The 27,836-nt window shown below is 36.6% G+C and overlaps 1 protein-coding gene across 4 annotated transcripts; it reads left to right on the top strand.

Annotated features, from left to right (window-relative positions):
* The first annotated feature begins 208 nt into the window (after positions 1-208).
* On the top strand, positions 209-27,836 carry cd82b (CD82 molecule b). Of its 4 annotated transcripts, none has more exons than XM_081373123.1 (10): positions 209-258; positions 1,086-1,154; positions 8,331-8,403; positions 9,722-9,794; positions 14,602-14,726; positions 15,812-15,886; positions 21,382-21,480; positions 21,715-21,894; positions 24,662-24,745; positions 26,034-27,836. In XM_081373123.1, exons 3-10 carry the CDS (start codon positions 8,341-8,343, stop codon positions 26,109-26,111), a joined length of 777 nt encoding a protein of 258 aa, XP_081229249.1. In that variant the 5' UTR covers positions 209-258; positions 1,086-1,154; positions 8,331-8,340; the 3' UTR covers positions 26,112-27,836. The 4 variants fall into 4 exon arrangements, with proteins under 4 accessions (XP_081229249.1, XP_081229248.1, XP_081229250.1 ...); XM_081373122.1 differs by lacking the exon at positions 209-258 and adding an exon at positions 585-632; XM_081373124.1 differs by lacking the exon at positions 209-258 and adding an exon at positions 609-632 and having other exon boundaries at positions 8,336-8,403.

Raw genomic sequence — 27,836 nt, 5'->3', positions numbered from 1 at the left:
AAAGCAAATATAATGCTCTCATAATCCAATCAGAACCATAGAGTGATTTCACCTGATTTGTACCTATTCACACTTTCCCATGTGCTGATGATATGATCAGTGAAATGTGCCAAAAAAAAAAAAAAAACCACAGGTTTTTCCACTTTTGACCTGAGGAGGGCAGTATTGTCAATACAACTCTATTACTGTTCAGTTGCATTGTAACAATAATGTGGTCAGAATTCATCAGTTGAAGAGTAACGAATCCCTCAAGCTCTAGTAAGTAGAAATTACATTTATGCGGTGTGTGAAATAACATTTTTGGGAAGATGCATTCAGTAACAGTTTGGTATAACTGGTGTAAACCTAACTCAAATGCCATAGGCCTATATAATATGTAATTTCATGGGATAGTTAACCCAAAAATAAAAAATTCAGTCATCATTTTCACCCTCAAGTTGTTCCAAGCCTATATGAGTTTTTCTTCTGCAGAACACAAATGTTTTGAAGAATGTCAGAGACAGTGACTAGCCATAGTAGGAAATAAAATGCTATAAAAAAAGGCAACTGTCTGGTTACCAACATTCTTCAAAATATCTTCTTTTGGGTTCAGCAGAAGAAAGAAACTCATACAGGTTTAGAACAACTTGAGGGTGAGTGAATAAATGATGACAGAATTTGAATTTTTGGTTGAACTATCCCTTTAAGATACATAAAATGCTAGCTATAATATTAGCCTTGAAATGAAAAGGTGTTAACGATGTGGTTTTTATATCCATCCTGTTTCTGTGGAAAAACAGTTAACTTACCAATAAAAAGGGAGGAAACGTGGAATTTACCAACTCTGTCATAAAAACGTAATTAAATAGAACGGTCCTGAAAACCTTTTGCAATTTTTGAAGAATATCATTTTTAGTTTTTATTTTAAAATCAATTATTAATTGTACAGTATGCACAATAAGCAGTGATAATGGCAGAGTTCTGACTTTGGCGGAAACTAGTCTCGGTGGTGCTTCATGTTGTTCAGTCAGTCAGTCCGGGCACGCGCAGTAAAGGGTTAAAGAGTGGTTACTTCTCATGCTTTTTGCTCTCGTCTTTTTGTTCAGACTCCAGTAGCGACACGAACTCACTGACATCTGCTCAACGGATCTCCCTTGCGCCTTGACACAAAAGAGGTAAATGAGTTTCTCTTGCATCTAAAATGACAGTACAAAGCGTAAAAAAGTTATTTAAGTTACTGATGGCGTGCCAATAAGTGAATCTAAAGGTAGTACCGTAAATAAGGCTCTGGTGAACTTTGTACCTTATTTGCGTTTTCTATCATAGTATTAGTAAAATAACGTTAGTTCTGTGAAACTATTTGGAGAAGTGCGTTTTCTTTGTTGTTATGTGGCTTTAAGTCGTCGCTGATGTGGCACTGGCAGTTTCACAATTTTCGCTGCGTTCCTGTGTAATTTACAATCTGAATGGACTCAACGCGCACATTCACTTCGTTCACACGTGAGCCAATGCATTGTAGCTGAGGTTTCGCAAGATTTTAAAGATGATTTGACTTGTTTTGAAATTAGGAAGTTAATGATAATCAACAAGTTGTCTCTACTTTGAAATAGTGAGCATCGAGACAGCTGGTTTTAAAGGAGCGTTCTAGTAGTCGCGTGTAGTATGGCAAGCCGTATTAATGTTTAATCCTTATTGTTTTAGTTTGACAGGGTTGGCGCTAGCTTAGCTTAACATAATGAATGGAATCCTTTGTTGCCAGCTAGCATGTCCTGAGTAAAAGTGATATATATAAAAAAAAAACAAACAAACACCTAATTACTTCTTGTGGCCTGCGTATTCACAACAAGTATAAATAGCGATGCAGATTAAGACTAGGCGATTTCCTAGGCAGATATTGACTTATATATTAAGGACTATATTAGGGGGAAGCACAGGCGAAGCACTGCTACTTGGGCGTGATATCTCTGTGCCCAAGTAGATGTGCTTTGCCTGTGCTTCCCCCTAATATAGTCCCAAGTCAATATCTGCATAGGAAATTGCCTAGTGTTAATCTGCATCGCTATTTGTACTTGTTGTGAATACGCAGGCCACAAGAAGTAATTAGGTGTTTTTTTTTATATATATATATATATCACTTTTACTCAGGACATGCTAGCTGGCAACAAAGGATTCAATTCATTATGCTAAGCTAAGTTAGCGCCGACCCTGTCAAACTAAAACAATGCATGCACTGAGACAAAAATGCATTTGCCCACCTATCTAAATGTAGGAAAGAAGGTGAATAAGCCCTATTTAAAAAAACAGTGGAGTGTTCCTTTAATAGTATCTATTGTCATGCTACTTGTACTTGTTTGTTTAGACACTATCTATTCCATTAGGTACTAGTACTTATTTATAAATACTAGTGCCTATTCTTTAGATACTAGTGCCTATTAGATACTAGTGCCTATTCTTTGTATTAGCTTTGTGTGTACAGGTGAATTGAGACACTTTATATGCCATTGAGACTACCATAATAACGCAATAACTTAAATGCCTTATAAAATGTTTTCTCTTTGAAATAAACTACTATCTATTTTGAACACTTTGCAAGCAAAAAGTTGAAGAGGATCTTGCTAAGCAACCAATGGGCCTATATTTATTTTCCGAATATTACCACATAAAGGTTCAAATATTTGTAGTTAACTCTATATATACCGAGATTTGTCACTGCTAGGGCTACGCAAAACGCACATCAAATATACACAAAGTTTGCAACACGTTCACGTCTTACATACTTGCGTAAAATACGTTTCTGATCTTATGTTCAAATGAACCATTATAAAAATGTTATAAAAATAAAAATGTTGTCATCATTTACTCACAAGTTGTTCCAAACCTGTATGAATGTCTTTCTTCTGCTGAACACAAAAGAAGATATTTTGAAGAATATGTGTAACAAAACAGTTGATGGGCCCCATTGACTTCCATATTATGGGGGGAAAAATACTATGGAAGTTAATGGGGTGACAAATCTCAGTACTGAAGGAGTTAAATACAAATATTTGTGCCATGAAGCCGGATGTATTATTATCATATTACATATTGACACGAGGTAACCTGTTTAACAAGATTGTCTTCAAACTGTTGCTTTGACATGGCCTTACTTGTCCTGACCAAAGAAACTGACAGCAAAACATTAACATTTAATAAACATGCTCTGGGATTTTTAGAGGTTCACAGGTTTGCAGTCAGAACGGTTTCAGATTGAAAATGAAAACACAGATGTGAAAATAGGTCAGGATTGAGTTTGGGCTAAGTACTGGATGCTGCTTCAGGTCCTTAAAAGGTTAGGGGTTGGCAGACCTCCCGGGATGTGTCTTTGACTGAAATAAGCCCACTGAGAGAGAGAGCCAGGATACAGATGTTCCTCTTCTTTTACTTCGACTTTCCCTTGCTGGAAAACTCCTGCTCTTGGAGCCAGCTAAAAATGGGATGCCACTGTGTGTGTTGAGAGCTGCCTTTGCCAAGACAGGCCTGCAGTAGAAACTTAATAGGCAGCTCTTTTTCATAAAGGGAAATTTAGGTTTGGGGGCTTTCTAAAAAAAGATTTAATGTGGAAAAACATTTCTTTTTGCAAACCAGTTGTAACTTTGCTTGCATGGCCACACTGCATTTGAACATTTCTTGTAGGCCTAGTCTGCATGAAACGTAAGTTGCGATATTATTTTTCCTCCCCATTGTGACATATTTATACCCGAGTGAACAGCTTCTTGAACAAGAAACTTGATTTTGTTCATCTGTCATTGATTGGATGGTTTGGGTTTGCAATTGTTTGATTTCATGTGATTGACAGGTTGCCCCGCCCCCGCGCCAGTAAACGCATCATCAGAGAGAGATGTTGTTGCAAGAGGGAGGGGAAGTTTTTTTTAATTAAAGATTATGAGGGCACATGAATAAAAAATAATAATAATGACGTTCACAGATAAATCATTCATAATAAATACTGCAATATTCCACTAAAATATTCCAATGGATTTGATTTCATGTAACCTCGTAATTTTTAATCAAAAGGTCATAATTCGATCTTCCAGTTTAAACGTTAGATTTCTCTCTGGTGACGTATGCCAGACTTATCCAATCATTTAGTCCGCTCATGTTCATCTGCCTCCACTTTTGAGTACAACGGCCACATTTAAATATCCAGTCGACAACCGAAGTCGATGATTCGTTACACTTAGATGTACGTCGCAATATCGAATACAAGATATGTGACGACTTCCGTTTCATTGCGACTATAAAATGAAAGTCCTATATTGCACGAGTGTTTTTCAGACTCCGTGTCTGAAACCTCATTAGTGAACCACACTATCAGAGCGATCGGTCCAGAGTTTGTTCTAATGGAACCAAACATGCCAACACGCCCATGCATCAATGAAAAGTTACATAATGAGTCAGAAATGTTCAACAGACACTCCAACCCCCTGAAACTGTGGGAGTCTGCTTTGTGATTTTTTTGCAGAGAATGATGTAGGATACTAACATGTGTTGATAAATATAGCACAGGAAATTTAGTTGATGGTGTAGTAGATAATTGTTTCCCCTTCTATGATTGTAATGCTTGTAATGTGGCTGTCGAAGACCCGGCTCTCGTTTAGCTACGGCTCGACCTTCTTCCTGATTGAGGGGTGAGGGGGGGGACACTCATGGGTAACTGGGGCGTGAGACTGTTTCCCCTCTTAAGTGGAGCATTCACACTGCCTCAATTATGGTTGCCATAGGAATGCCCTTAGAGGATAAAAGATGTTGGCTGGGGCCAAATCATAGGGTTATGCAAAAATAGTTTCTTGTGTGACCCAGAAGGGGTGAATTAGTAGACCTAGGCTACTTGGCTAGTAATTTGGGTCTTTTGGATCAACCTAAATCGGTAACTAATGTTTGAACTGTTTCTTATGGAAAGAACACCGAAAATGAAAATTGTATAGTTCTGTTATGCATGCTCTTGGCATCCACCCATAATAGTGTATGATTGCTGACAGATATCAAATACTGATGTAATTAAACAATTACAGGTTTTTTTTCTCTTCAAAATGCAGCCTATACATGTTTAAAAGATGTCTAAAGCTCTGTCAAATTCTTTGTCAAATTAATAACTAACTAGAGGAACTTATTTGTCCATAACGATTATCCTGGATTACATTTTTGGTCATGTGATCAATAGTATTTAACATCCTCAATGTAAAGCTTGCTTGGGTGTGTTCAGATACCCCTTTGTGTTGTGCTAAAAATCCTAGGATAAGTCAGCTTTTGTCTATTGTATGTAATGGGGCAGCACGCCATCGTTGTATAATGGAGGGGATGTTTGTGTTTGACCGTAGAAAGGAGACATCTGCACAGTACACTGCAGCTGACAATGACTGGAGAGATTATTAAAGGAAATAGATGAAGGGGTGTCTCAGCTTCCAGATCGATTAGCGAAGTGGTGCTAATCCTGAGAGAGAATGTAATTGGCCTTTTAAATGGGATTGTACTTGTGGCTGAGGGCTCTGATGACTGCAGCGGGGTTTTGTCAATGTGAATCGTTTGAGTTTTTAACACTGTAAAATGCTGAATAGAAAGCCAAATCATCTGAAACCTGATGAAACTTGCATTTATACTTCCCCTTGCATATTTTTCTGATTGTTTTCTCAGGCTAAACTGCTGAAGGTTGAAGAATAAGAGAAAGGCAAATCTTGTGTAGTACAGTGTTTTACCAGTGGAAAGAGATTGGCTGTGTTGTTATTCCTCTGAACTCCCCTTTGTAAATGAATAAAATAGAGAAAAAGACTGCATTCAGCGTAGAAAAATCCAGACTCTGGTTTATAGCTCCCTGGAGTACTTAGAGGAGATGAAGCCAAGGAAGCTTGGCTCTCTGACTCTGTGGCTTCATATCCTGATATATTGCTTATTACTCTGTGTTACTGGATTGTGTGTGTGTGTGTGTGTGTGTGTGTGTGTGTGTGTGTGTGTGTGTGTGTGTGTGTGTGTGTGTGTGTGTGTGTGTGTGTGTGTGTGTAAAAGAAACAGTCCAAGTGAGAAATGAAAATGTCATGCACTCATGGTTACATTTTGAATCCCCCTCACAGAAATCTCACACTTTATTCCCAGGGTCTTCATAGAAACTTTGAAGAGAGCGCAAATATTTTTAAGATCAATTTCTTTACGCCCTTTAAATCATAAATGTCAAGATTGCTTCGGTGGATTGGTTTAAGTCAGTAGTTCTGCTACTGTTTGCTTCAGGAAAAGTGTTTTAAGAATCAAACATCGATAATATTTTGGCCCTGTTTACACCTGGTATTTTGTCAATCCGATCACAAGCGGACAACGCTAAATACAGGTGTAAACGTGGTCTAAAACTTTCGAGCTTGTCACTCTCAGGCACTTCTAGGGCTGGGGAAAAAATATTTTCATATTTTCAAAAAATCGATTTTTTAGATTTTTTTTTCTCCCCCTCTTCTATATAGCGTGCAATACTTTGCATTCGCCAAATCTTCCTTCAGGGTTTCCGTAGAACGCTCCCTGTGGCGCAGCCCTCGATGCTTCACGACATCACGACAAAAATATAGGCTAGCATGTTTAATTTTTTAACGGTCCTCCACGACGACGACGGCGCGCGAGTGAGTGAGTGAGGGAGAGTGAGTGAGAGTGAGTGAGAGTGTGTGTTCGCGAGTGAGTGAGCGAGTGAGTGTGACTGTGTGTGTGCGCGCGAGAGTGAGTGAGTGTGAGTGTGTGTGTGTGTGTGTGTGTGAGAGAGAGAGAGAGAGAGAGAGAGAGAGAGAGAGAGAGCTGTATGTGAGCGAGTGAATGAGTGAGTGTGTGTGTGTGTAGGCTATGTGAGTGAGTTTGTGTAGCCTATATGTGCGAGTGAATGAGTGTGTGAGACGGCTCGCGATGACTGGTCGTAAAACAACGTGTAGTCTGACATGTTTCTTGTCCACGACATGACAAGATTTTTAGGAGTCAAAATCGTGTAATTTGACAGTGACTATCCTAACAGACAAACAAAAATTTGTTTATGGTGATGCACTTGAATTAAATACAATAAATATATATTTTTAAAATATATTTACAGTTCGCAGTTATTTTGTTTTAAATGGGGGGGGGGGAAATCGAATCGAATCGTAAATCGAGTTTTTTATAAAAAAATCGCAGATTTTTTTAGGGGAAAAAATCGCCCAGCTCTAGGCACTTCCATAGGTAGTCGAAAACACATTCGACCGGATTGCTTTCGTAGTGTAAACGCTCATGTGGTTGAATGTGTTCGAACCACTACAAAAGACGCCTACTAATATTATGGGAAGCCAAACGGGATTTAAACTTTGTCGGCCGAAGACCCAAATTTGGTCTGAAGTTGAAAAACGTACTCACCATTCTTGATTTCTAACACACACTTGTTTTTGTCTTGTGGCTGTCAGACTGTGACTCTGTGTTTTTTTCCGTCATCTCTGGTCGCGCTCATATGTAAATTGCGTGAGCTTATTTCATCCATTAGATTGAACGAAGGCCCATACATTTACCCACCCATAGACCCTCCCCTCAAAGAAATAGGTAAAGTGGACAAAAGAGACACCAAGAGTAAACGGGAATGTGTCTCCCTCGTCCACGTGTGATCCGATCGACCAAAACACATCTTTAATATCAGGTGTGAACAGGGCCTATGATGAATAGAATATTAATTGCAGTACAAAACACAGTTTACCATTGTACATGAAATTCCGGGAAGTTGAACATGAAGGTTTTGACATCAACAACAAAAGATACGGAAAAGGTTTTCTCCTCCTTTTCAAAAGATAAGTTTTAAGTTGATAAGTTCCCACTTTTGGACCTTCAAACCCACCAGTTGAGAATAAATTATATCATGAGATTATTTAAGTCTTTTGATGATTTAATTGTGGATTATCCTTATTTGCACACCAGTATAATTACTGTATACCTTTGTTCGATTCTCCGACATGTGTCAGAAACACAAACTGCAAATATTTCCCACCAGTGTGGGTTACTATTGTGATGTAGTGTAATTCATTGCACTGAAACTTAATTAGAAACCCTAAAAAAAAATGGAAAGCTTATTTATTTAGAGTTATATTAATATCATTCATAGATGGAACTGAAACTAAACGACCACCCCAGAATACTTAAAACTGCATTGCAGCTGTGATTTATTGAACAGTTTCCTCTTTCCATCAGTGAGAGATTAGACATTACACCTGCAGTTTATTTTTAACTGTTTATTTAGAAAAACTCTCTAATGATCTTTGTCATGTCCAAAACTGGTCTCCATAGCACTGGTGTTCTTCATTTCTCTGAGTTTTGATGATTTTCCTCTTTTACAGAGCAGCAGTCATGGGGAAAGGATGCATAGCCGCCACCAAGTACTTCCTGTTCTTGTTCAACCTCCTCTTCTTTGTAAGTGTCCACACTCCTACACCTTCATTCTGTCTCAGCAGGAACTCTGAGTAATGTGGCTCCCTGTCATTAGCTCTGGTCTTCAGGTCTACCATGAGCCAATGCAGGTTGAAACGGAGAGTTACTATTGAGAGTGGATAGTTAAAATGGAGCCTTTTGGGAAATCTGGAAGAAAATGTAAATATTTATGCATAAAGAAGTTTCTGACCACTGACCACAAACCGCTTTTTGCGTAAACTTCAATTTTAAAACTCAAATTATCATTCTTTGGAAGTTGTTATAACAAACAGTGTTGGAACTAAAAGTCTTCTTTTGAAGAAACCAAAAATAAGATGTTTTAAGTCAGACTTTTTAATCATTTGGAAGTATTTGTTACTTTATTTATTAGGGATGTATCAAAAAACACTAGAGGAGCTTATTTATTTTTAATTATACATGTAAGTTTTAATAAATTTGTCATGAAGACAAGTGTTTAGAAAAACTACCTACAGTTTTTATGAGTGTAATTATTATAACTTTTGGCTCTTTGGTTAATTTTAACCTCTCAAATTATAGTAATGTACCAAATGAGAGGGTTCCCTGTAAAGTATTCATTTAATTTGAGTTTAATTAAATAAATATAAAAATATATTAATTTGCCAAAATCTATTTTTGCCATCGTCGATATGTGACATGTAGAAAAGTACATTATTAAAATACTTTTTTTATATTTGGCTTTTTTTTTTTTTTTTTTTTTTTTTTTACCATTTCACATGACATTTTACATGTATTTGCATTATTATTGGAAAAAAAAAAAAAAAATACCCAGCAGTGTGATGTTTTGGAAATCCCTGTTAGGAAATAGTTTAAGCTCAGTGAGGAAGCAGGGCTCTGATCTCTGTTGCATTACTGCAACCTTCAGCTAGGCATGTTATAAAGGGTAAAAGGCTAATGAAAAGTGTGTGTGTCTCTCTGATTCTCCCTTTAATTGTACAGTAGCCTGGTGTTTTTATGGCTTCCCTCTCCACAGTGGCATAGTCTTGCCAGACTCAAATTAAACTTCTCTGATCCAGTTCATTTAGAGGACACCTTGGATCCATTAGTTTTGAACTTTGTGGCCGGAATGCATGAGAACTCAGTTCTGTGGAGAGTTGCTGTCTCTCTTTAGCAATTATCTGGGGTATGTTAATGGAAGCATCCAGTGTTCTCATCCATAATCCTGTCACAGTTCAAACTAAGATCAAGCTATGAGGAACCGAACGGGTCCAGAAGGAGACAAACACTCATGCAACATGTCCGTCGTGTTTGTTTGTTCATGCATGTTTCTTTTACCCTGTAGATTTTTGGAGCTGTAATCATGGGCTTTGGACTATGGGTCATGCTGGATAATCAGAGTTTCATCATGGTTTTGCGTAAGTACAAAAAACTGTAACATAATTTCCTGTTCTGATGTATGTAATCGTGTCTCTGAGAGTACGTCTTATTTAAACCGTTTGCATCTCCAGGCTGCTATTGGTCAGAAATGGAAAGTTCCGGATTTGTAATGCATGTACAAATGCTTTCTCCTATACTGAGAAAACATCTGTGAAAAATAATTTTTCTCACAGTATTACATCAGTACTTTAGGTTCATTGCAGTTCTGTTCACATTTGCTCTCAAAATGTGGGTTTGAATATTTTAAGGAGTCACTTCAGTTCATAACTAAACTGTGTGTAAACACAGTTTGGGGTCAGTAAGGTGTTTTTATACTTGGCAAAATACTTTTTTTAGCACGAATGCATTCATTTAACCAAAAATGAATGCATTCGAAGGATCATGTGAGACTGAAGATGTGCTTTGCATCACAGGAATAAATTGCATAATAAAATTAGATTTAAATAGAAAACAGTTATTTGAAATTGTAATAATATTTCACAATATAGCTATTTTTACTATATTTTTGATCCAGTAAATGCAGCCTTGGTGAGCATAAGACACTTCTTTTAAAAAGATAAAATCTTATCAGCTCTGAACTTTTGAATGGTAGTATATATTCTGGCTCTGTGTCTCTTCTCTTTTTATGTCCTATTGTCGGACAGACCGTTAACCGTATTCATTGAGTCAGAGCAATACGTTGCTGGTTGCACATTTTTCTGTCTTCACTTTTGAGTTCAAACTGGTGTTTATTTGATATACGTGGGAATGCACAGTAAAAGCAGCTGTTATTCGTGAGCTTGGCGCGGGGATTTTTCTTCTTTTTTTTTGCCTTCAACCAAGTTTTCCACAAACCCCTCTCCCACACTGCACTCTCAGTTTGCAAAATAAGGGAAGAGAGATATTAAATATGAAATATCTTCCCCATTTAAAGTGATTGGAGTTGTACTTGCATGACTGAAATTGTAGCCCAAAAGGTGTTTCAAAGATGGCCGCTAAGTAAAGAGACTTAAAGGGACTTTTTAAAGGGAAAGTTCACAAAAAAAAAAAAAAAAAATGCTGTCATCATTCACTCACCTCATGTCATTCCTGTCCTCTGTGAAACAGAGTTGTCATTTATTATTTTTTGTCTAAACAATTAAATTCAATGGGCACCTGCTTGGTTACCAACATTCTTCAAAATATCATATTTTGTGTTCCACATAAGAAAGATGTGATGGTGAGTAAATGATGACAGAATTTTCATTTTTGGGTGAGGTATCCCTTTAAGCTTCACACCATTGCTAAAGAAAACTAAAAAAAATAGACATTAAAATTAAATATTTTCATAAGACCGACCAAGCCAAGTTCCCTCAGTCAAGATCATGGAGGTTTTAGAGAAGTCTATATATAGCACATGCTCGGTTAAACAAATTACAGCAGGGGAATATTTATGTGAAGCTGACAAGCTCCAAAAACGTTTGCTGGTCACACCGCCATCCTTTCCACTCACTTTGTCTTTTTCAGTGTCTCCAGATATCACCGCGCTGGAGTCTCTGTTATCGGGGACATTTTAGGAAACATTGTTTTTCTGACTCAGCGGTTCCTCTGGAGATAGCAGGGAATATCATAGGATATCCTCACACTCGGGGACCCTTAACTCTGACCTTGCCTTTCTGCTAACTAACACATGGTCCAGTAGTCCTCTGTTTTATAGGGTCCCATTGGTGGTCACGCCCACACTGCGCTGCTTGAGGAGTTTGTTTGTTGACTTTGTTAGTCTGTGGTTTAAGGCCCTATTGAGTTCGAAAATAACGGGAAGGTGTAGTCTCTGATCTCGGCTGTATATTTTTTATTTTTCCCCTTCCTCCCAGGTTTTTTTTTTATAGACTTCCACACAATCGCATGGCTATAAAAGGGAGTCTTGGGGAATTGTATCATTATCATCCCTATTTTTCACATAAAGGTTTTACTTCTTTTTCAAATACCTCATTAATTGGTGCAATGAAGTTATACAGCTATAATATGACTCAATACCTAAAACATGTTAGAGCACGAGTCAATGTTTGGTTGTTTGAAGCCTCGGAGGCTGGTACATAAATTAATTTCAACTATGTGCAGGGTCTTAAAGTTGTACATGTTTGGCTGTGTTTACATTTGTAGTTAGTTTCTCTTGGCCTGATGCAAGGAGACGGTAGATCCGATGCCTGTACCGAACTGTAATGGCAATGTAGTGCAACCATGTATACTTGAGCATTCTGTATTTTTTAGGTTCTGTCCCTTTTCATCTTGTGGCATCACATCCTGTTTTTGGTACATTTACATGTTTTTGGTCCTTGCTGCATTCATATTTCATTCGAACATCACCAGAGTTTGTTTGGAAGTGGACTGAGACCCATCTTTCCACTTGTTTGGTGCGGACCAGGGTTCAGATGGCAGCGTTCACACTTGTTTTAATTGAAGCAATCCTGACAAACCTGAACACAACCTTAAATGCAATTATCAAATACAAATACAACAAGCCAATACATACATATTATTTAAAGTTAATGATAATTTTTTTTTTTTTTTTTTTATTTTTGTAATATTTTCCATGCATGGCATGTAAATGGTGCTTGAAAGGGTCCAAGATTGTTTTTCCAAGTGGAAAATGCTGCTGGGACGGAATTTCTGCTGATATACAGAGGTGTTTGCCATAGTACCTTGAGATCATCACAGCAACAATGAGCAAGCGCACACTGAGGTCTTGGAAACTTCAAATTTACCCTCAGACAGATGTTATGCGCTAGGCAGGAAACATGTGTTTAGAATTGTGACGCAGAATTCTTGTTCGAGTTGAGAGGTAATCTACCGACCATTTATTATTCTCAGTTTATAAAACAAAATAGTGTTCTGTCACAAACGTGATGCCACAGTTTTGCTTTTTAAGGTCACACAAGGGCAACATCACCTCATCGTTTCGGATGGATGCATGTAAGAAGTCAGGGATGAATTAATTCGGACTGAAGATTGGAAGAAAGTTCAAAACAATTATTGCATGATATGCTGATTAATTATAAAAAAGAAAAAAAGAAAGAAAAATAAATTAAAGGTGCAGTATGTTATGTCGACAGATAGTGGTTGAAATGCACTACAGTCCAAATTCGAAATATTTGAGAGGTGGTTTCCCCTCCTCATACTCAACGCTTTCTCGCGTGGGTTGCCAGATTGATGGCCCGCAACAGTTAAGACTGCAATTGACAATGGAAAGTGACGAGCCTTACACTATAAGTTAATCAGCATTTGTATACATTTGCAATGTTTTAATTGCCAAGGCATTTTAGGTCGGGTAGAATCTGCAGTCTTTGTCTCAGATCGTTTTCTGGCTTCCATGGCTGCAATACGCTGCGTTTTCTGGAAAACTGGCAACCCAGGGTGTCGAAATACTATGGTGTAAATTGGCAGTGGGATCAAAGTAGAATAAATGGCTTCAGCATTGTTTTTTGTATTTGAACATATCATGTTTCCTAGATCTCTGCAAACATTTGGTATTTTTATGCTTTAGTGCAGTCAAAAAAAATTACATGCAACACTTGCATACAAACAAATGACATTACAAAAAGTGTCTTTTTTTCCATCACATATATATATATATATATATATATATATATATATATATATATATATATATATATATATATATATATATATATATATATATATATATATATATATATATATATATATACACACAATTAATTGCACTAAATCAAAATGTTACATTGACAGCCCTACATTCTACTCGCGTGCTAGAGAAACAAATGTTTTTGTGGTGAAATACTAACAGGATCACGTGTTTACAGAAGACTCGATGGTTCTTCAGAGCCACAAGCCACATGTCTTTGCCTTGTCTATCTTTGAAAGAATCCTCCCGAACAACTACGAGCAGCTAAACTCGTTTCTGCTTTGAATTGAAGGAGGGACATGCGCTCCCTCTCTTTGGAGGGACATTATTTTCCGCTCTCTTGACTGCTAGTTTCATGTCTTTAATTACTCTAAAGCTACTGATTTGGATGTAGCTAAGGATAGTAAGAACAGCCTGCTACTCAAATGAGCACCACAGCTCAGCGCCAACTTTAATAATAGATTGAGAGAAAATGCATGATGACATTTTTTCACGCAATAATTTTAAATTACTTTCATATGCTGAGCCACTGTAGAAGCGGTGAAGGTTTGCTGTGTTATGAGCGTGTTCGCCATACCAATAGTGGTGATAGGGTGTTGGTTCGGCCGTTTATTTTCTCTCTCTCATTAGTAAAATGAATTAAGATCAGGTTCTGAACGTCTTTAAAACATTGTTATTAGACAAACAAAATTCAGTTTGCGTACGTCTAGGTAACAATGAGACCTGCATCCATTGTTTACAAATTTTGATATGGTGAAGTGCAATGAAATTTTTGCTTACTGCATTAACAACTTTTTTTTTTTCGACAGTATTTTTGTGTCAGACCTCTTCCTCTACATACATATGAACTTGCTGCATTTAGTTGCAGAGCCTAAAGCAAGACTATTGTGTAGCTGTGTCTAAAATCTGCTATACACCACCCTCTAAACTCAGTTTCATTTTCACCCTCTCCACTCCTGTGCAAAACCCACATCTGCCGCATCATGACAGTTAGATAATGGCTGTTATTTGCTAGTGAGGTTTATGGTGTGATATCGAATAATAATAATAAAAGTGATCTTACTTCATTCTCATCATCTAAATGTTCTTTTTCTATCATGAAATATTTTTTTTAAAGTTGACCTTGTCGGAGAGTGTGACTGGTGTCTTCTGTGTTTATGCAGACGAGTCCTCCACAACGCTGAAAGTTGGCGCCTACATCTTGATTGGTATTGGATCTCTGTCCATGGTCATGGGTTTCCTGGGCTGCATCGGTGCCATTTATGAGATCCGATGCCTTCTCGGACTGGTGAGTAATTAGAGAGAGAGTTATAGAGTCTTTTATTATTTATTTATTTATTTCATTTGATATGATTTAATTTCATTATTTTTATGAGATCCGATGCCTTCTCGGACTGGTGAGTAATTAGAGAGAGAGTTATAGAGTCTTTTATTATTTATTTATTTATTTATTTCATTTGATATGATTTAATTTCATTATTTTATTTAGCATATTTATATATAAATAACTGCTGACTACATCAAACCCAGCCAATTGTGGTTTATTTGAATTTAACTTTTATTTTTTATTTTTTATTTTGCATATTTATTTATATATAAATAACTGCTGACTACTAGAGCCAGCTAATTCTGTTCTCTGGGCCATTTATGTAAATGATATTTCGCTTCTAACCATATTCAGTTATAGCAACATTTGCATTAAGTGATCATTTTTCGTAACTATATTAAAATCCGTTATAAATTATTCATAAAATAAAATTGTACAGTCTGTTAATAGCTTTAACAACTTTGAGCACTGGACCATTCAGAAGCTGCCATGCATAGAGTTGCTGTTACGCTGTTGTAATCACAGTCACAACAAGCCCAGACCAATGCATGCCCAGACCGTCTGCTGAGGGGGCTTCATTAAACCCTTCTCCATTAGCATGATAAAGAGTTAGCTTCAAATGGCTCTCTGGGGTTAATGCTGCTGGATTTACTGAGCTGGAGTGACAGGGATAAGCCAGTCAGATTTAGGGGATATCCGTGGAAGAACTGGGGGCCATATTAGTACCCACTAGATCGCTCGATAAGCTTAGCGGTCAGCAAAGGTCTTTGTTAAACTGTTTGACCCATTTAGAAAATAACGTTATCTAGCTGTCATGTGCTTAATCATGCATTGTTGTAAGTTTGTTAATATGTCCAATAAACAAATTAAAGTGTTTATCTGAACTCCTAATGGCTAAGATATCAACTAGAATATAAAAGGTTTGTCAGGACAAACTTATTTGCTTGAGAAAAACTAGCCAGAGAGTTTGAAGTGGTTTAAAAGGTTCTAGCTTTTGTTTGAGTGTCCAGTAATTGTAAATGGAGTTTTCTGTCCTCTGTTTGCAGTACTTCACCTGTCTCCTCCTCATCCTCATCGCCCAGGTGACCGCCGCTGTCCTCATCTACTTCCAGCGAGACCTGGTAGGTTACCATACCATAATAGAACTGTTTTTTTTTGTTATTGAGAATAGGCCTGTCACGATAACAAATTTTGCTGGACGATAAATTGTCCAAGAAATTATCGCGATAAACGATAATATTGTCGTTCTGAGACCATTTTCATTTAATATAATTATAATGGCATAATAATGCAGGTACACCTTTTCAACTATCTATACACTTTTATTTCTAAAGAATATTAAACATTGAAAACGGAAAACATTTTAAAAATCCCAAAAAATGAACAAAACAACCAAAAACAATAAAAGCAATGGACTCTCAGTGTCTGTTAACAAAATAAATGTCTGTTAATAAATAAAATGGATGTAAACAAAATTGCACTTCAAAAAATATTAAACATTAGGCTTTAGACATTAGGCTTAAATAGTGATACATTCCATAACAGGCAAAACTGACAGTTAGGACCTTTGTAAACAAATAAAAAAAAGCCTCAACAAGCCATATCGCACAATTTTGCACTTTAACTCCTGTTACTTTGTCCTCCTGTTACTTTGTCAAGTGATTGTGTACTGTCGGGAAGACGGAGACGCTCTTTATTACGTGTGTATGCTACGCACTGAAAATACTTGGTTAGGATTAGGGGTGAGGAGTGCGTGCGTATTACACGCCATAAAGAGCGTATCATATGCATGCAAAAACTATTTTTGGCGTATAAATGGCACGAGAAATAACATTCGTGGTATAGATACGCATTTTCATGTGATCGGGCTCGCTGTCGCAACTCACAACTAGCGTCTTCTCTCTCTCCCGGCAGTAGCCGCAAACAGTCCCGCCGGCGCTTTCCCACACAAAGACCATGTGACTGACAAGCGCCGTGGCGCCGCCTTCCCACACAAAGACCATGCAACTGACAAGAGAGTTCACTCCTCCTATACGCTAAAGAACCGAGAGTGGTCATCCAGTCTCTTTGGTAGAGAGAGAGAGAGACGAGGAAAACAAACAAGCATGCAAATGGAATTATCGCGGCCGTTAAAATTATCGAGCTCATTTTTTTTTATCGTGCGATTAATTGACTTATCGACTATCGCGACAGGCCTAATTGAGAAACAAGCAAGCCCAGCCCAGATGAAAAAACACAACGCAAAAGTAACACATTACTTTCCATGAAAAGTAACTAAGTAACACAATTAGTTACTTTTTTAGGGAGTACCGCAATATTATAACACATTACTTTTAAAAGTAACTTTCCCTAAAACTGGTTAATTTAGGATTGTTTCTATATAGTATAGATAAAAATAATAGTAATATAGATAGTTTTCTAATAATATTTAGAATTTTAATTTTTGTAATTTTATGTTCTAATATATATATTAGGGCTGTCAAACGATTAATCGCGATTAATCGCATCCAAAATAAAAGTTTGTTTTTACATAATACATGTGTGTGTACGGTGTATAATTATTTTCTATATATAAATACACACACATGCATGTATATATTTAAGAAATATTTGCATGTATATACTGTGTATATATATTTATATTATATATAAATATTTTATATATAAATAACACATTTTCTTAAATATATATATATATATATATATATATGCATGTGTGTGTATTTATATATAGAAAATAATTATACTCCGTACACTGACATAAATTATGTAAACACAAACTTGTATTTTGGATGCGATTAATCGCGATTAATCGTTTGACAGCCCTAATATATATATATATATATATATTTATATTTATATATTCGTATTGAACCGTTCAGTATGAGGCTTTCGGTTTGGTATACATTACAAACCGAACAATTTGTTGGACCATTTGTCTTGCCAGTGCGACCAGAATTTTGTTAGCTGGCGCTACCAGCACAACGTTGCCCAACATCAAATGGCAAACGCAATGAACTCATTATTTTGTGCTTCACGGACCGGTGTCAGTGCAGCGCGAGCCAATCTTGATCAAGCGACACTGTTACTACACAGCGCTAAGAGATCCAGTAAAGAAAGCATTTGAATTCGCCACAAAAGTAATAACATTGCTGCGAGATCTAGTGAGAAACATTCACATTTCACCGTTATTAAACAGCGCTGACGTGGAAACCAGGAGAAACAATGTGCCATGAATGCACTAGTTATAGACTTTAAGTCCACAGATCAGCAACGTTCACCATGGATTTAATGTAGCAACACTAACTGTAAACATGGAAGTTTGGCAGGAATAGTACAATTCTTTCAAGTACGTCGCACATCTTTTCCAGCACCTCAAAACTCAAATATTATCATATTTAAATGTTATTTTTCATGTGATGACCAAAACATTATTTGTTCATCCTCCAAAGATTACCCTCATTTGTAAAACTAAAAGTTTCAAGATGTAGGAAAACTCACACTTAATTAAAAATACATATATACATTTTTATATACACACACACAAACACACACAGACACACACACACACACACACACACGCACACACACACACACACACACACACACACACACACACACACACACATACACATATACGTACATACATACATATATACATATATGAGATATACTAAATACTATTTTGCTTTAAAAAAATAATTAATAATCTGATAGTTATGTTTAAAAAGATTTTAGTACCTTAAATAGCTTTAGTGTAATTAGCTACACTTTGTAAATGGCCTGTGGTGTAGCTAACGGTTTAAAATAAATGTTTTTACTGTAGTTTAAATTCTAATTAGCATTTAAAAGTAGCTTCTTCAACACTAGTCTGATGAAAACTTCTGATTTAGTTCATTTGGAACAGTGTTAATTAACACATATTTCTTACATTTGTCCTAAATTACCTAACAGTATGAATATATGGGGTTTTGATGGGGTTTCTGATGTTAGCATATCACTGCTCTATTTGAAAAGCATGTTTCCTGCCATGGCGTCACAAGCTTGCAACACTTTTTCTAGTCAGCTGGGACTATAGTGTAATCTCTTAACCCGGGGTGTTAGGTGGTAACAGGAAAGTTAACAGATGGTTTAGAAAATGGGATTTTAAAGCTGAAGAAATGTTTTGACTGTTCACTTCACTACTATAGTTCCACTTCCTCCATTCAAATGAATTAGGAAGTGGAATAATTCACTTTCCACTGCACCAATATTCACCTTTCACACAAAATGGTGTGTGCGGCTTGACGAAATGTTTCCGTGCCTAGCGAAAACAGTAGGTGTGTTTGATGCGGGTGATTCCACTGACTTCTCTCACCCTCTCATGTGAAACATTTCGACGACAGCGCCCTCTTCAGGAACAGGAAACACAAACATTTCACACCAAATGCCTTTTAAGATGATTTAAAAAAAAACAACAGGAGCTGCATTTCATCTTAACAGCCTTTCTATACTGTTAGGAAGGAGATATACATCCTTTAATTCAACTTGTGCTTAGTCAGCCTTTCTTAAATCAGTTTTAGTTAAGTAGCACTAGGCCTAACCACAGCCATAAGCTCATGCTTAATGCTCAACTTAACTTGCTGTGTCCATATTATCATACATATGCATAGATATTTGACTTTTAGCTATAGCGTGTTTAGTCTTCCTGTAGGACCAGTCTTGAGAGATCAGGTAATTGGAGTCTGTGCTTGGGCTTGCTCTGTTTTCTCTTTATTCTTCACCACAGGGCATGGCGAGTGCTTTCCCAGAACAGGGCGAGGTTCACAGCGTCTCGTACACACTATCTGCATAAGCAGAGTTTTTCAGTTTAGATCATCATTGCTGTAGCCCCCCCTCATAGCTGTGTGCACCACCACACCTCCTACACACACACCAACTTCAAACAAGCTTTACACAATATAAAGTTCACTGCAACAGTGATTTGCTGATGAAAGGTTTTCGACGTGAATGTATACGTTGTTGAAATAATAGTAATTGAAGGGCGGGTATTAAAATTGTTTATTCCAGTTTTATCATTTGTATGATGTTCAAAAACTTTACAAACATACAGTATACTACTGTTCAAAAGTTTGGGCTGTAAGAGAATTTCTATTCAGCAAAGATGTATCAAATTTATCAAAAGGAACAGTAAAAAAAAATGTCAGCCTATATATTGTCAGCATACTGTGTATATATATATGCGTATATATATATATATGTGTGTGTATATGTGTATATATGTGTGTGTGTGTGTGTGTATATATATATATATATATATATATATATATATGTATATGTATATGTATATGTATATATATATATATATATATATATATATATATATATATATATATATATATATATATATATGTATATGTGTGTATATATATATATATATGTATATATGTATATATGTATGTATATATATATATATATATATATATATATATATATATATATATATATATATATATATATATATATATATATATATATATATATATATATATTAAGCAGCACAACTGTTTTCAACATTGATAATAAGAAATTGTCATTACAACCAAACAAATAAAGCCTTAGTGAGCATAAGAGACTTATAGGATATTTTAAAATCTTAAATTAGATTAAAGTTAAATAATACATTTCAGTGATATGCTTCAATTATAAATGCAAAAAATGATGCAAAAATATTTTTCAGCAGCGCTGGTTCAAAGTATTTTTCCCATTCTTTTTTCCTATAGGGATTTTTAGAAAAAAAAAGCCTTCATTTAAAGAGTTATAAGCCATGAGGCAAGCCAATCAGCTACTAGGTGAATCACAACCTTGCAAACTATGATATGAAGCAAAAAATCGGACAAAAAGACAAACACAGTCTTTGTCTTTTTGTCCGATTTTTTTTGCTTCATATCATAGTTTGTAATGTTGTGATTCACCTGGTTGCTAGACTTAACGGCACTAGTGAGGGAAAGAACTACAATCCCATGAGGCATTGCGAACAGCATAATCGAATTAAAAACAGAGGAATAATAAACTACTCATTTACAAATTATATGTAAACAATATATTTTAAGTTTATTGCATATTATGTGTGGATAGATAGATAGATAGATAGATAGATAGATAGATAGATAGATAGATAGATAGATAGATAGATAGATAGATAGATAGATAGATTAGTGCTTCATGGGAGTGGGCGGAGCTAAAGAGCTCTTTTTAAACTCTCTGATTGGTGTAATTTTCTGTATAGCATCATGGGTAATGTAGTCTTTTTCCACTAATTCCACCATTTTAAAAAATAAGCTGAAATAATGCGAGCTGACGGCTTCAGCAGAAGCAAATATCATTGATTAACAACCTTGAAGCTCAAAATAGGTGTTTATTTGAAGTTTTATAAATTATCGTTCAAAATCAAATTCCCTATGGAGAAAATGACTGGAGTTTTGACTTCTGGAACCCAACAGTTGCACTCTATAAAGAATGTTGATTGTTGAAATACCATATGTTATTCCTATATGGGTGCCATTCAGTTCACAGGAAAGTTTGAATCGCAGATCCATCCTAACATTTCTCACACATTTTATGTGCTTATTTTTAGCTGAGGCAAGAGATGTCCACTATTGTGAACAAAATTCTGGTGAACTACACCGGTCATAACAAGACATCTGAGCACGCCTGGGATTATCTCCAGAGAACGGTGAGCGCAAGGTTTTCCTTCAGCTATTGTCTGCCGTTTCCTTCTTCAATGTTATTTTCCATCATTGCCCTACTGTGAAGTTACAGTAATATCTGTTCAAAGCATTTTTCAGATGACATAAGGTTTTTTTTTAAGGTTTTTTTGAATTACGTTTTTTTTATACCATTTTTGTTGTTGTTTTTACTGTAGTGTAAAATTTCTTAAATTGTTAATTGCTTTTTCTTTCTCTCACAGATGAAGTGCTGTGGTTGGACTGGATCATCTAACTGGACGGAGAATGTGATGATAAAGAACCAGAACGGTTCTCAGATTCTGTATCCATGTTCCTGCAGAAATGACTCCATCGCTGGCTCGGATGTGAAAGAAACAGGCCTGTGTTCGAGTTTGTCCCCTGATTGGCCTGTCCACACTACGGTACAGACATACAGCTTTACTGCACGCATTGACACATCCAGATTCCTGTGTAAACTTTCCTGATTCCGGTGTTGAACCCAATAGCTAAGGCTTCAACCCTTGTAGTTCTCCATTCTCATTGCTAATGCAATAATTCTCTCTCAAACCTGGAGTTTGTGTTTCATACGCTCGTGAGATTTCCCTCTCCATCTGTGCCGCATTCTCTCCCTCCTTCCCTTTGCTTTTAGTGCAACATATGGGTTTCCTTTGTAGACTGAATGGTTAGCAGGCTGAGAACAGCTAATGTCCAGTCCATGCCAATATTTCTGAGTCCCCATTCAGTTCCCATTTGGCACTTTTATTAATAATGAATTGATTCATGGCTCTGGTACAGGTTGTGCTTCTGCTCATTAGGTCTCGAAGGCCAGGCCAGGTTTCAGACCTCATATACATACATTTAAATGGGAATTCTGATTGCTTTTCCATTATGCTGTTACATTAATTCATTTGGAAACTGTATCATATTAGTAGCATATACACAGTCCAGTTGTTTGAATAAGGGACCGTTCGGTATTTATGGAATGGACCACCGGAGGAAAATAGGGGAGGGTCATGTCTTTATATTCTTTGTTGATGGGAGGGTCATCCAACTTTTTTTAGTCTAGGGGGAGGGTCACCCAACTTTTGTATTCATGAAAACAGCAACATTTCAAAGTGGCTTGTTTGGTGCATATTTTTCCATGTAGCTCCATGTAGCTCTCTCAGTCTCTACCCCCCATCGCTAACAGATGGGTCTGACCCAACAAAAATCCAGTTTGGCGCTGTTTGACAGTGTGTGCGCGCTTCGGTGTACGCGCTCAGAAAAAGTGCATCATTTCAGATCAGAACGCCAATGAAATGTTTACCCAGCAAAACTTTAAAGCACGAGCAAATAATGAACTTTTGTGATTGCGAATTAGTGCAGTGTCCTGTGAGTGTAACTCTAACGCTGCATTCAAATGTGATGTGAATGTACGTCGAGTTTTACAGTATTGGGACTGAGGCACCAGAACTTCAGCTGATAGAATGTGCGCTGTAGCACGATGCTACCATATTTTAGTTTCCATGCTTAAAGGAGAACTCCGGTCAATTTTAACATTGAGCTCATTTTTTTTGTCAATTTGGAGTGCTGTCAATACAGAGAACAACGACAAAAATCGGTGTTGTCTACACCGTGTTATCCTCTTTTTAAAATTTGTCCGTGAACTCGAATTGCGAATCCGTGAACTCGACAATCGACTACTATGGACTTCGACCGAAAACAGGATGTAAATACAGGTATGTGCGCTGGCTGAAATAACATCATTTTTATTCATATCTTTCACATCTACTGCAGTCAGATTCACCCGTGTTAACTCTAAATGAATCACTCACAATGGCTGTGCACTTGTAATGACACATCAAGGATGTTAAGAGGCTAAAAGCTGGTTTAAAACTTGCCCCATTGAAGTCAACAGGGTGCAAATTTTAAAAAGAGGATAACACGGTGTAGGCAACACCGATTTTTGTCGTTGTTCTCTGTATTGACAGCACTCCAAATTGACAAAAAAATGAGCTCAATGTTAAAATTGACCAGAGTTCTCCTTTAATGTCTTTCCACAACAGAAGCCGCGTTTCCATTACCCTTCAAATTGCGAATTGAAAATACGCCCAATGGAAACACGTAATTTTCACAAAAACTCCCATTTATCGCAAAAAAGTTTTTACGCTCGCATGAGGTGGTTTATCAGACAATTCGAAAAAGAAATATTTCGCAAAACTGCAATGGAAACAGTTTTTGCGCATTTCCAGGTCACCTGACGTAGATGATGCGTATGTTTGGACAGAATACAAGACAGAGTTCTTAAGAATTCATATAAGACAAAATAATTACAGTAATAATGGATTCTAAACCTCAAATAAATGGCACAATCAAGACCTTGAAGCAGATATTAGGGAGAAACACCCAGAAACACCTCATATGTGCCGCTCACAAGTATAATAATAATAATGTTCCTTACCATTAATGCTTGGAAAACACACATACATCTCCTTTGATTAATAATAATGGCTAGTGCAGGGGCTGGGATTAGTACATAAACCTCCATTTTGGAATGATTTTACTGATCGCGAGAAGAAAAAATGAAGTTTTAGTCGCATAACATCGGTTAATGGAAACACCGTCATTTCGCAATAGTTTTTTGTCGACATTTAGAAAAAATCGCAAAAGTTGTGCGCAAATCTGTAATGGAAACGCGCCAAATGTTAGTGAGTAAATCTACTGAAATGGCCACCATAACAGTGGAGTGTGATGTGTAAGATGAGAAAGCAGAGGTTAAGTCGTTTGTCATGGCAAAGATGTTCAGATAGCCATTTTGTACAACCAAGCGTAATCAATCAATAAATTATCAGGGAGGGTCATGCCTTTTTTCACAATCATTTTGGAGGGTCATAGAAATTTTTTATTGCCTGCGAAGGGAAGGTCAAGTCTATTTTGACCATAGATCTCCAAACTCCTCCGGTAGCCCTTAAATAAAAACGAACAGTCCCTAAGCGAACAAAGTGTTTACTGTAAATCAAAATGTTTCCTGTAAACGAGACCACTGACTGTTGGCCAAGCTTGAGTTTGGCATGTTCAGTTTGTCTCTTCTGATGTTATCTTTGCAGAGTTCTGTCAGTTTAGGATCATTTCCAAACCACGCATATCTCGTTTCACTCTTTTTTCCCAGTTGTTCTGCTTATTTCATTTGTGTCCATTCTCTGTTTGCAGGGTTGTGTATCCAGTGTGGAGGACTGGCTCCTGAGGAACTGTGGAGTTATTCTGGGAGTCTGTGTCGGAATAGCAGTGATTGAGGTAAATCTAGAAAGCGTATCTTGTGAAATGCATTCCCAATTCATGATTATTCCCATCTAACTGTGTCTTTCGTTACCTTCATTTCTGTTATTTTGGCACTTTCCACAAATACGGTGCACTTTGGTGTCCCATATTTTTTTTCCCCATCTTTCTTTTTTTCTTTTTTATAGCACATTAGACACTAAAAGCCAAAACCAAATATTTTTTGTTTGTATTTATATTCAATTATTATTTTTTTATAGCTAATTTAAATGATCAAAATATGGTCAAACAAATAATTTAATTACATTTATTGGAAATATACACTATTGTTCAAAAGTTTGAGGTTGTTAAGATTTAGAAATCATTCTAATATGCTGATTTGGTGCTCAAGAAACATTCCTTATTATCAGTGTTGTTTATGCTTAATATTTTTGTGCAAAACGTGATACTTTTTTCAAGATTCTTTGATGAATAGAAAGTTCAAGAGCAACAGCATTTATTTGTATGGATGCACCAATATGAACATTTTAACCGATACCTATAACCGATAATTCTTTATATTCGAAAGCCGATAACCGATAAATCTGAATCCAAATTTTGATATCATTTTTGAGAGCCTGATTACAAAAACAAAAGTCTCTCGATTAAGTTCATGTCCCAAGCACACAATTATAGTTCTCATTATAATTTTATGAAGCCTATATGACACACTTGCACTGAACCGTATTTTCATTTTTGAAGGGATTCCAATCATATTTCAAGCAGTTCATAACCATCATGGCGAACAGTGCGCATCTGAAGTGTCTCTAAGCTGATTATTTATCGGCTTTAATATACTGGCCAAATTTTCTTATCGTGCAGATAACGATAACATAAAAAATTTATCAACCGATACCGATATGGTGGCCGATATAGCTTGCATCCCTATTTATTTGAAATAGAAAGCTTTTGTAACATTACAAATGGCTTTACTGTCACTTTTGATTAATTTTAAGTTGTTGTTTAATAAAAGTATTAATTACTTTTTTTTTTTTTTTGTACTGACCCCAAACTTTTGAACAGTACAGTATGTGTGTGTGGTTGTGGTATCGCTTCAGTGAACAAAAATTCAGTTCAGGACCATGATCTGTTCACACTGGAATCTGATATTGGTATATACAAAAATAAAAATCGAAATCAGTTAATCGAAATTGAGCACTAAGACTCGCAGTATAAATGTAGCCATTAGCTTGTAAACGTGTGTTTCTGTGTGTGTGTGAGAGGTGGGGGAGCAGATTGTGATCTCTGTCTATTGTGCTTACTCCAGCTTTTAGGGATGATCCTGTCCATGTGCCTGTGCAAGAGCGTCCAACAGGAGGATTACACCAAAGTACCTAAATACTGAGAGCAAACCCCCCTTCAGTGACTCAGTGTTACAGACTCTGGACACCAGCAGAACAACTGGAGCAAAGCAGGCCAGACGGCATCTGGTCACACACACATACACACTTTTCACTTTATTATCTCCTTTAAACATTGAAACATCACGCTGTTTAGGATCAACGTTTCTGATGAGGATTGTTGCATCTTGTTCTTTTAAAGAAACTAGTGATATATAGATGGATCTTTTTCTTGTTAGTGTTCTGCAAGGTCTAAATAGCTTTATATTTGGTATCTCACTCTTGCATAGCTATACTGTTGCGTTTATGGTTTTCATCGTTAGTTGAATGTGAGAGCACTTTAGTGAATAGACAGTTTGATATGGGAAGAGCTATTAGCGACTTTTAAAATACTTGTATAAAACAGAGGGGAAAATCTACACCTGTTTTTTGTTTTGTTTACCTTTTCTAATGAGAATTGTGTACTTTCAGTTCAGTTATGTATATATATCAAGACGAGTGACATACTTCAGTGAGGTTTGCAGCACTTAATGATGTCTTTTCTGCGCGTGTTATTAGCCGGGTTGGGTCCCTCAGGGTGGAGTCTGGGTAAAGATGGCTGCGGTTGAGCATTGTCAAGACTGAAGGCTAGATCGGAGTAGTGTTGCGTTTCTCGTGGTTTACATGTGAGTCGGCCTACTTCGCTCTGTGGATCAGGGTGTGTATGTGGATTTTAGGTTGTGTGCGTATCCCACAGTTCCTCACGCTGTGCTGGTGTGGGTGAAACATCTGTGCAAGTATGTTAGATACAGATCCTGCAGCACCAGATGTGACATTACTGACCCATTTCAGCTGAACCAAAACTGTGCCAGGCTTTTTAATATCTTTGAGTTTCTTCTTTTTGATATTTTTATTGCTGATGTAAACTGGTCAGCTTTTTTGAATTAAGGAAGCCTGGGTTTGCCTAATTCGAAGGTATTTCTGAGGAATAATTTGGGCCGTTTTAGTGTTAGTTCAGAACAGAAGCAACCGAAGATCCGAGAAATGACCCGGCCGCTGTCTGCATAAGGCCGTTTCCAAACACTTTGTTGCTTTTTAAGAACAAAATCTTTGTTTCCTAGTTTAGTCCTTTACAATAATTTAAAGCTTTCAAGATCTTTTAATACTTTTTGTCAAACGTCTTTTTTTTTTGTATCTTTTCAAGATGCTGTCTCCTGTAGAACTCTAGTTTAGCTATTTAAGAGCTTTTTTTATTATCTGAAAACATACCGATGTTTTACGGAAGCTTGTGTGGTATAAACTCGCATTACAAGGTCAGAATTGTGAAAAAATTGAACTAAGAATTGGACTTTATATCTCGCAATTGCAAATTTATATTTCACAATTTTTCTTTCTTTATATATATATATTTTTCTCACAATTGCAACTTTATTTCTCAGATTTTCAAGTTTATATCTCGTAATTGCGAGAAGAATAGTCAGAATTGTGAGATAATAAGTCAGAATTATGTTTTGTATTTTTTTTTTTTTTTTTTCTGTGCCGAAAACAAGCTTCCATATCATTGGGATAATTGTGTATTTCCGAGGCAAAGTGAAGGGCTTTTTCTACTTTCTTATTCAACATGTAATGTTTACCTGGGAAGCCATGTTTCTGTAGTTTCATGTACCAGCTGTTTCTGTAGTTATGAAACATGTCTATGCAACAGTTAAGAGTTGGATTAAAAGAAAACTTTGACACAATATGCGTTCCAT

This window comes from Scardinius erythrophthalmus (assembly GCF_964197995.2).
Source record: "Scardinius erythrophthalmus genome assembly, chromosome: 8".
NCBI lineage: Eukaryota > Metazoa > Chordata > Actinopteri > Cypriniformes > Leuciscidae > Scardinius > Scardinius erythrophthalmus.
Note: the sequence above shows the minus strand (reverse complement) of the source record. Positions and strands in the feature narration are given on the sequence as shown.

Coding starts and splice junctions, on each gene's coding strand:
- cd82b (XM_081373123.1), top strand. CDS start 8,341: ATGGGGAAAGGATGCATAGCCGCCACCAAGTACTTCCTGTTCTTGTTC. Junction 21,481..21,714: donor GGGATTATCTCCAGAGAACG/GTGAGCGCAAGG, acceptor TTTCTCTCACAG/ATGAAGTGCTGTGGTTGGAC. Junction 24,746..26,033: donor TCGGAATAGCAGTGATTGAG/GTAAATCTAGAA, acceptor TGCTTACTCCAG/CTTTTAGGGATGATCCTGTC.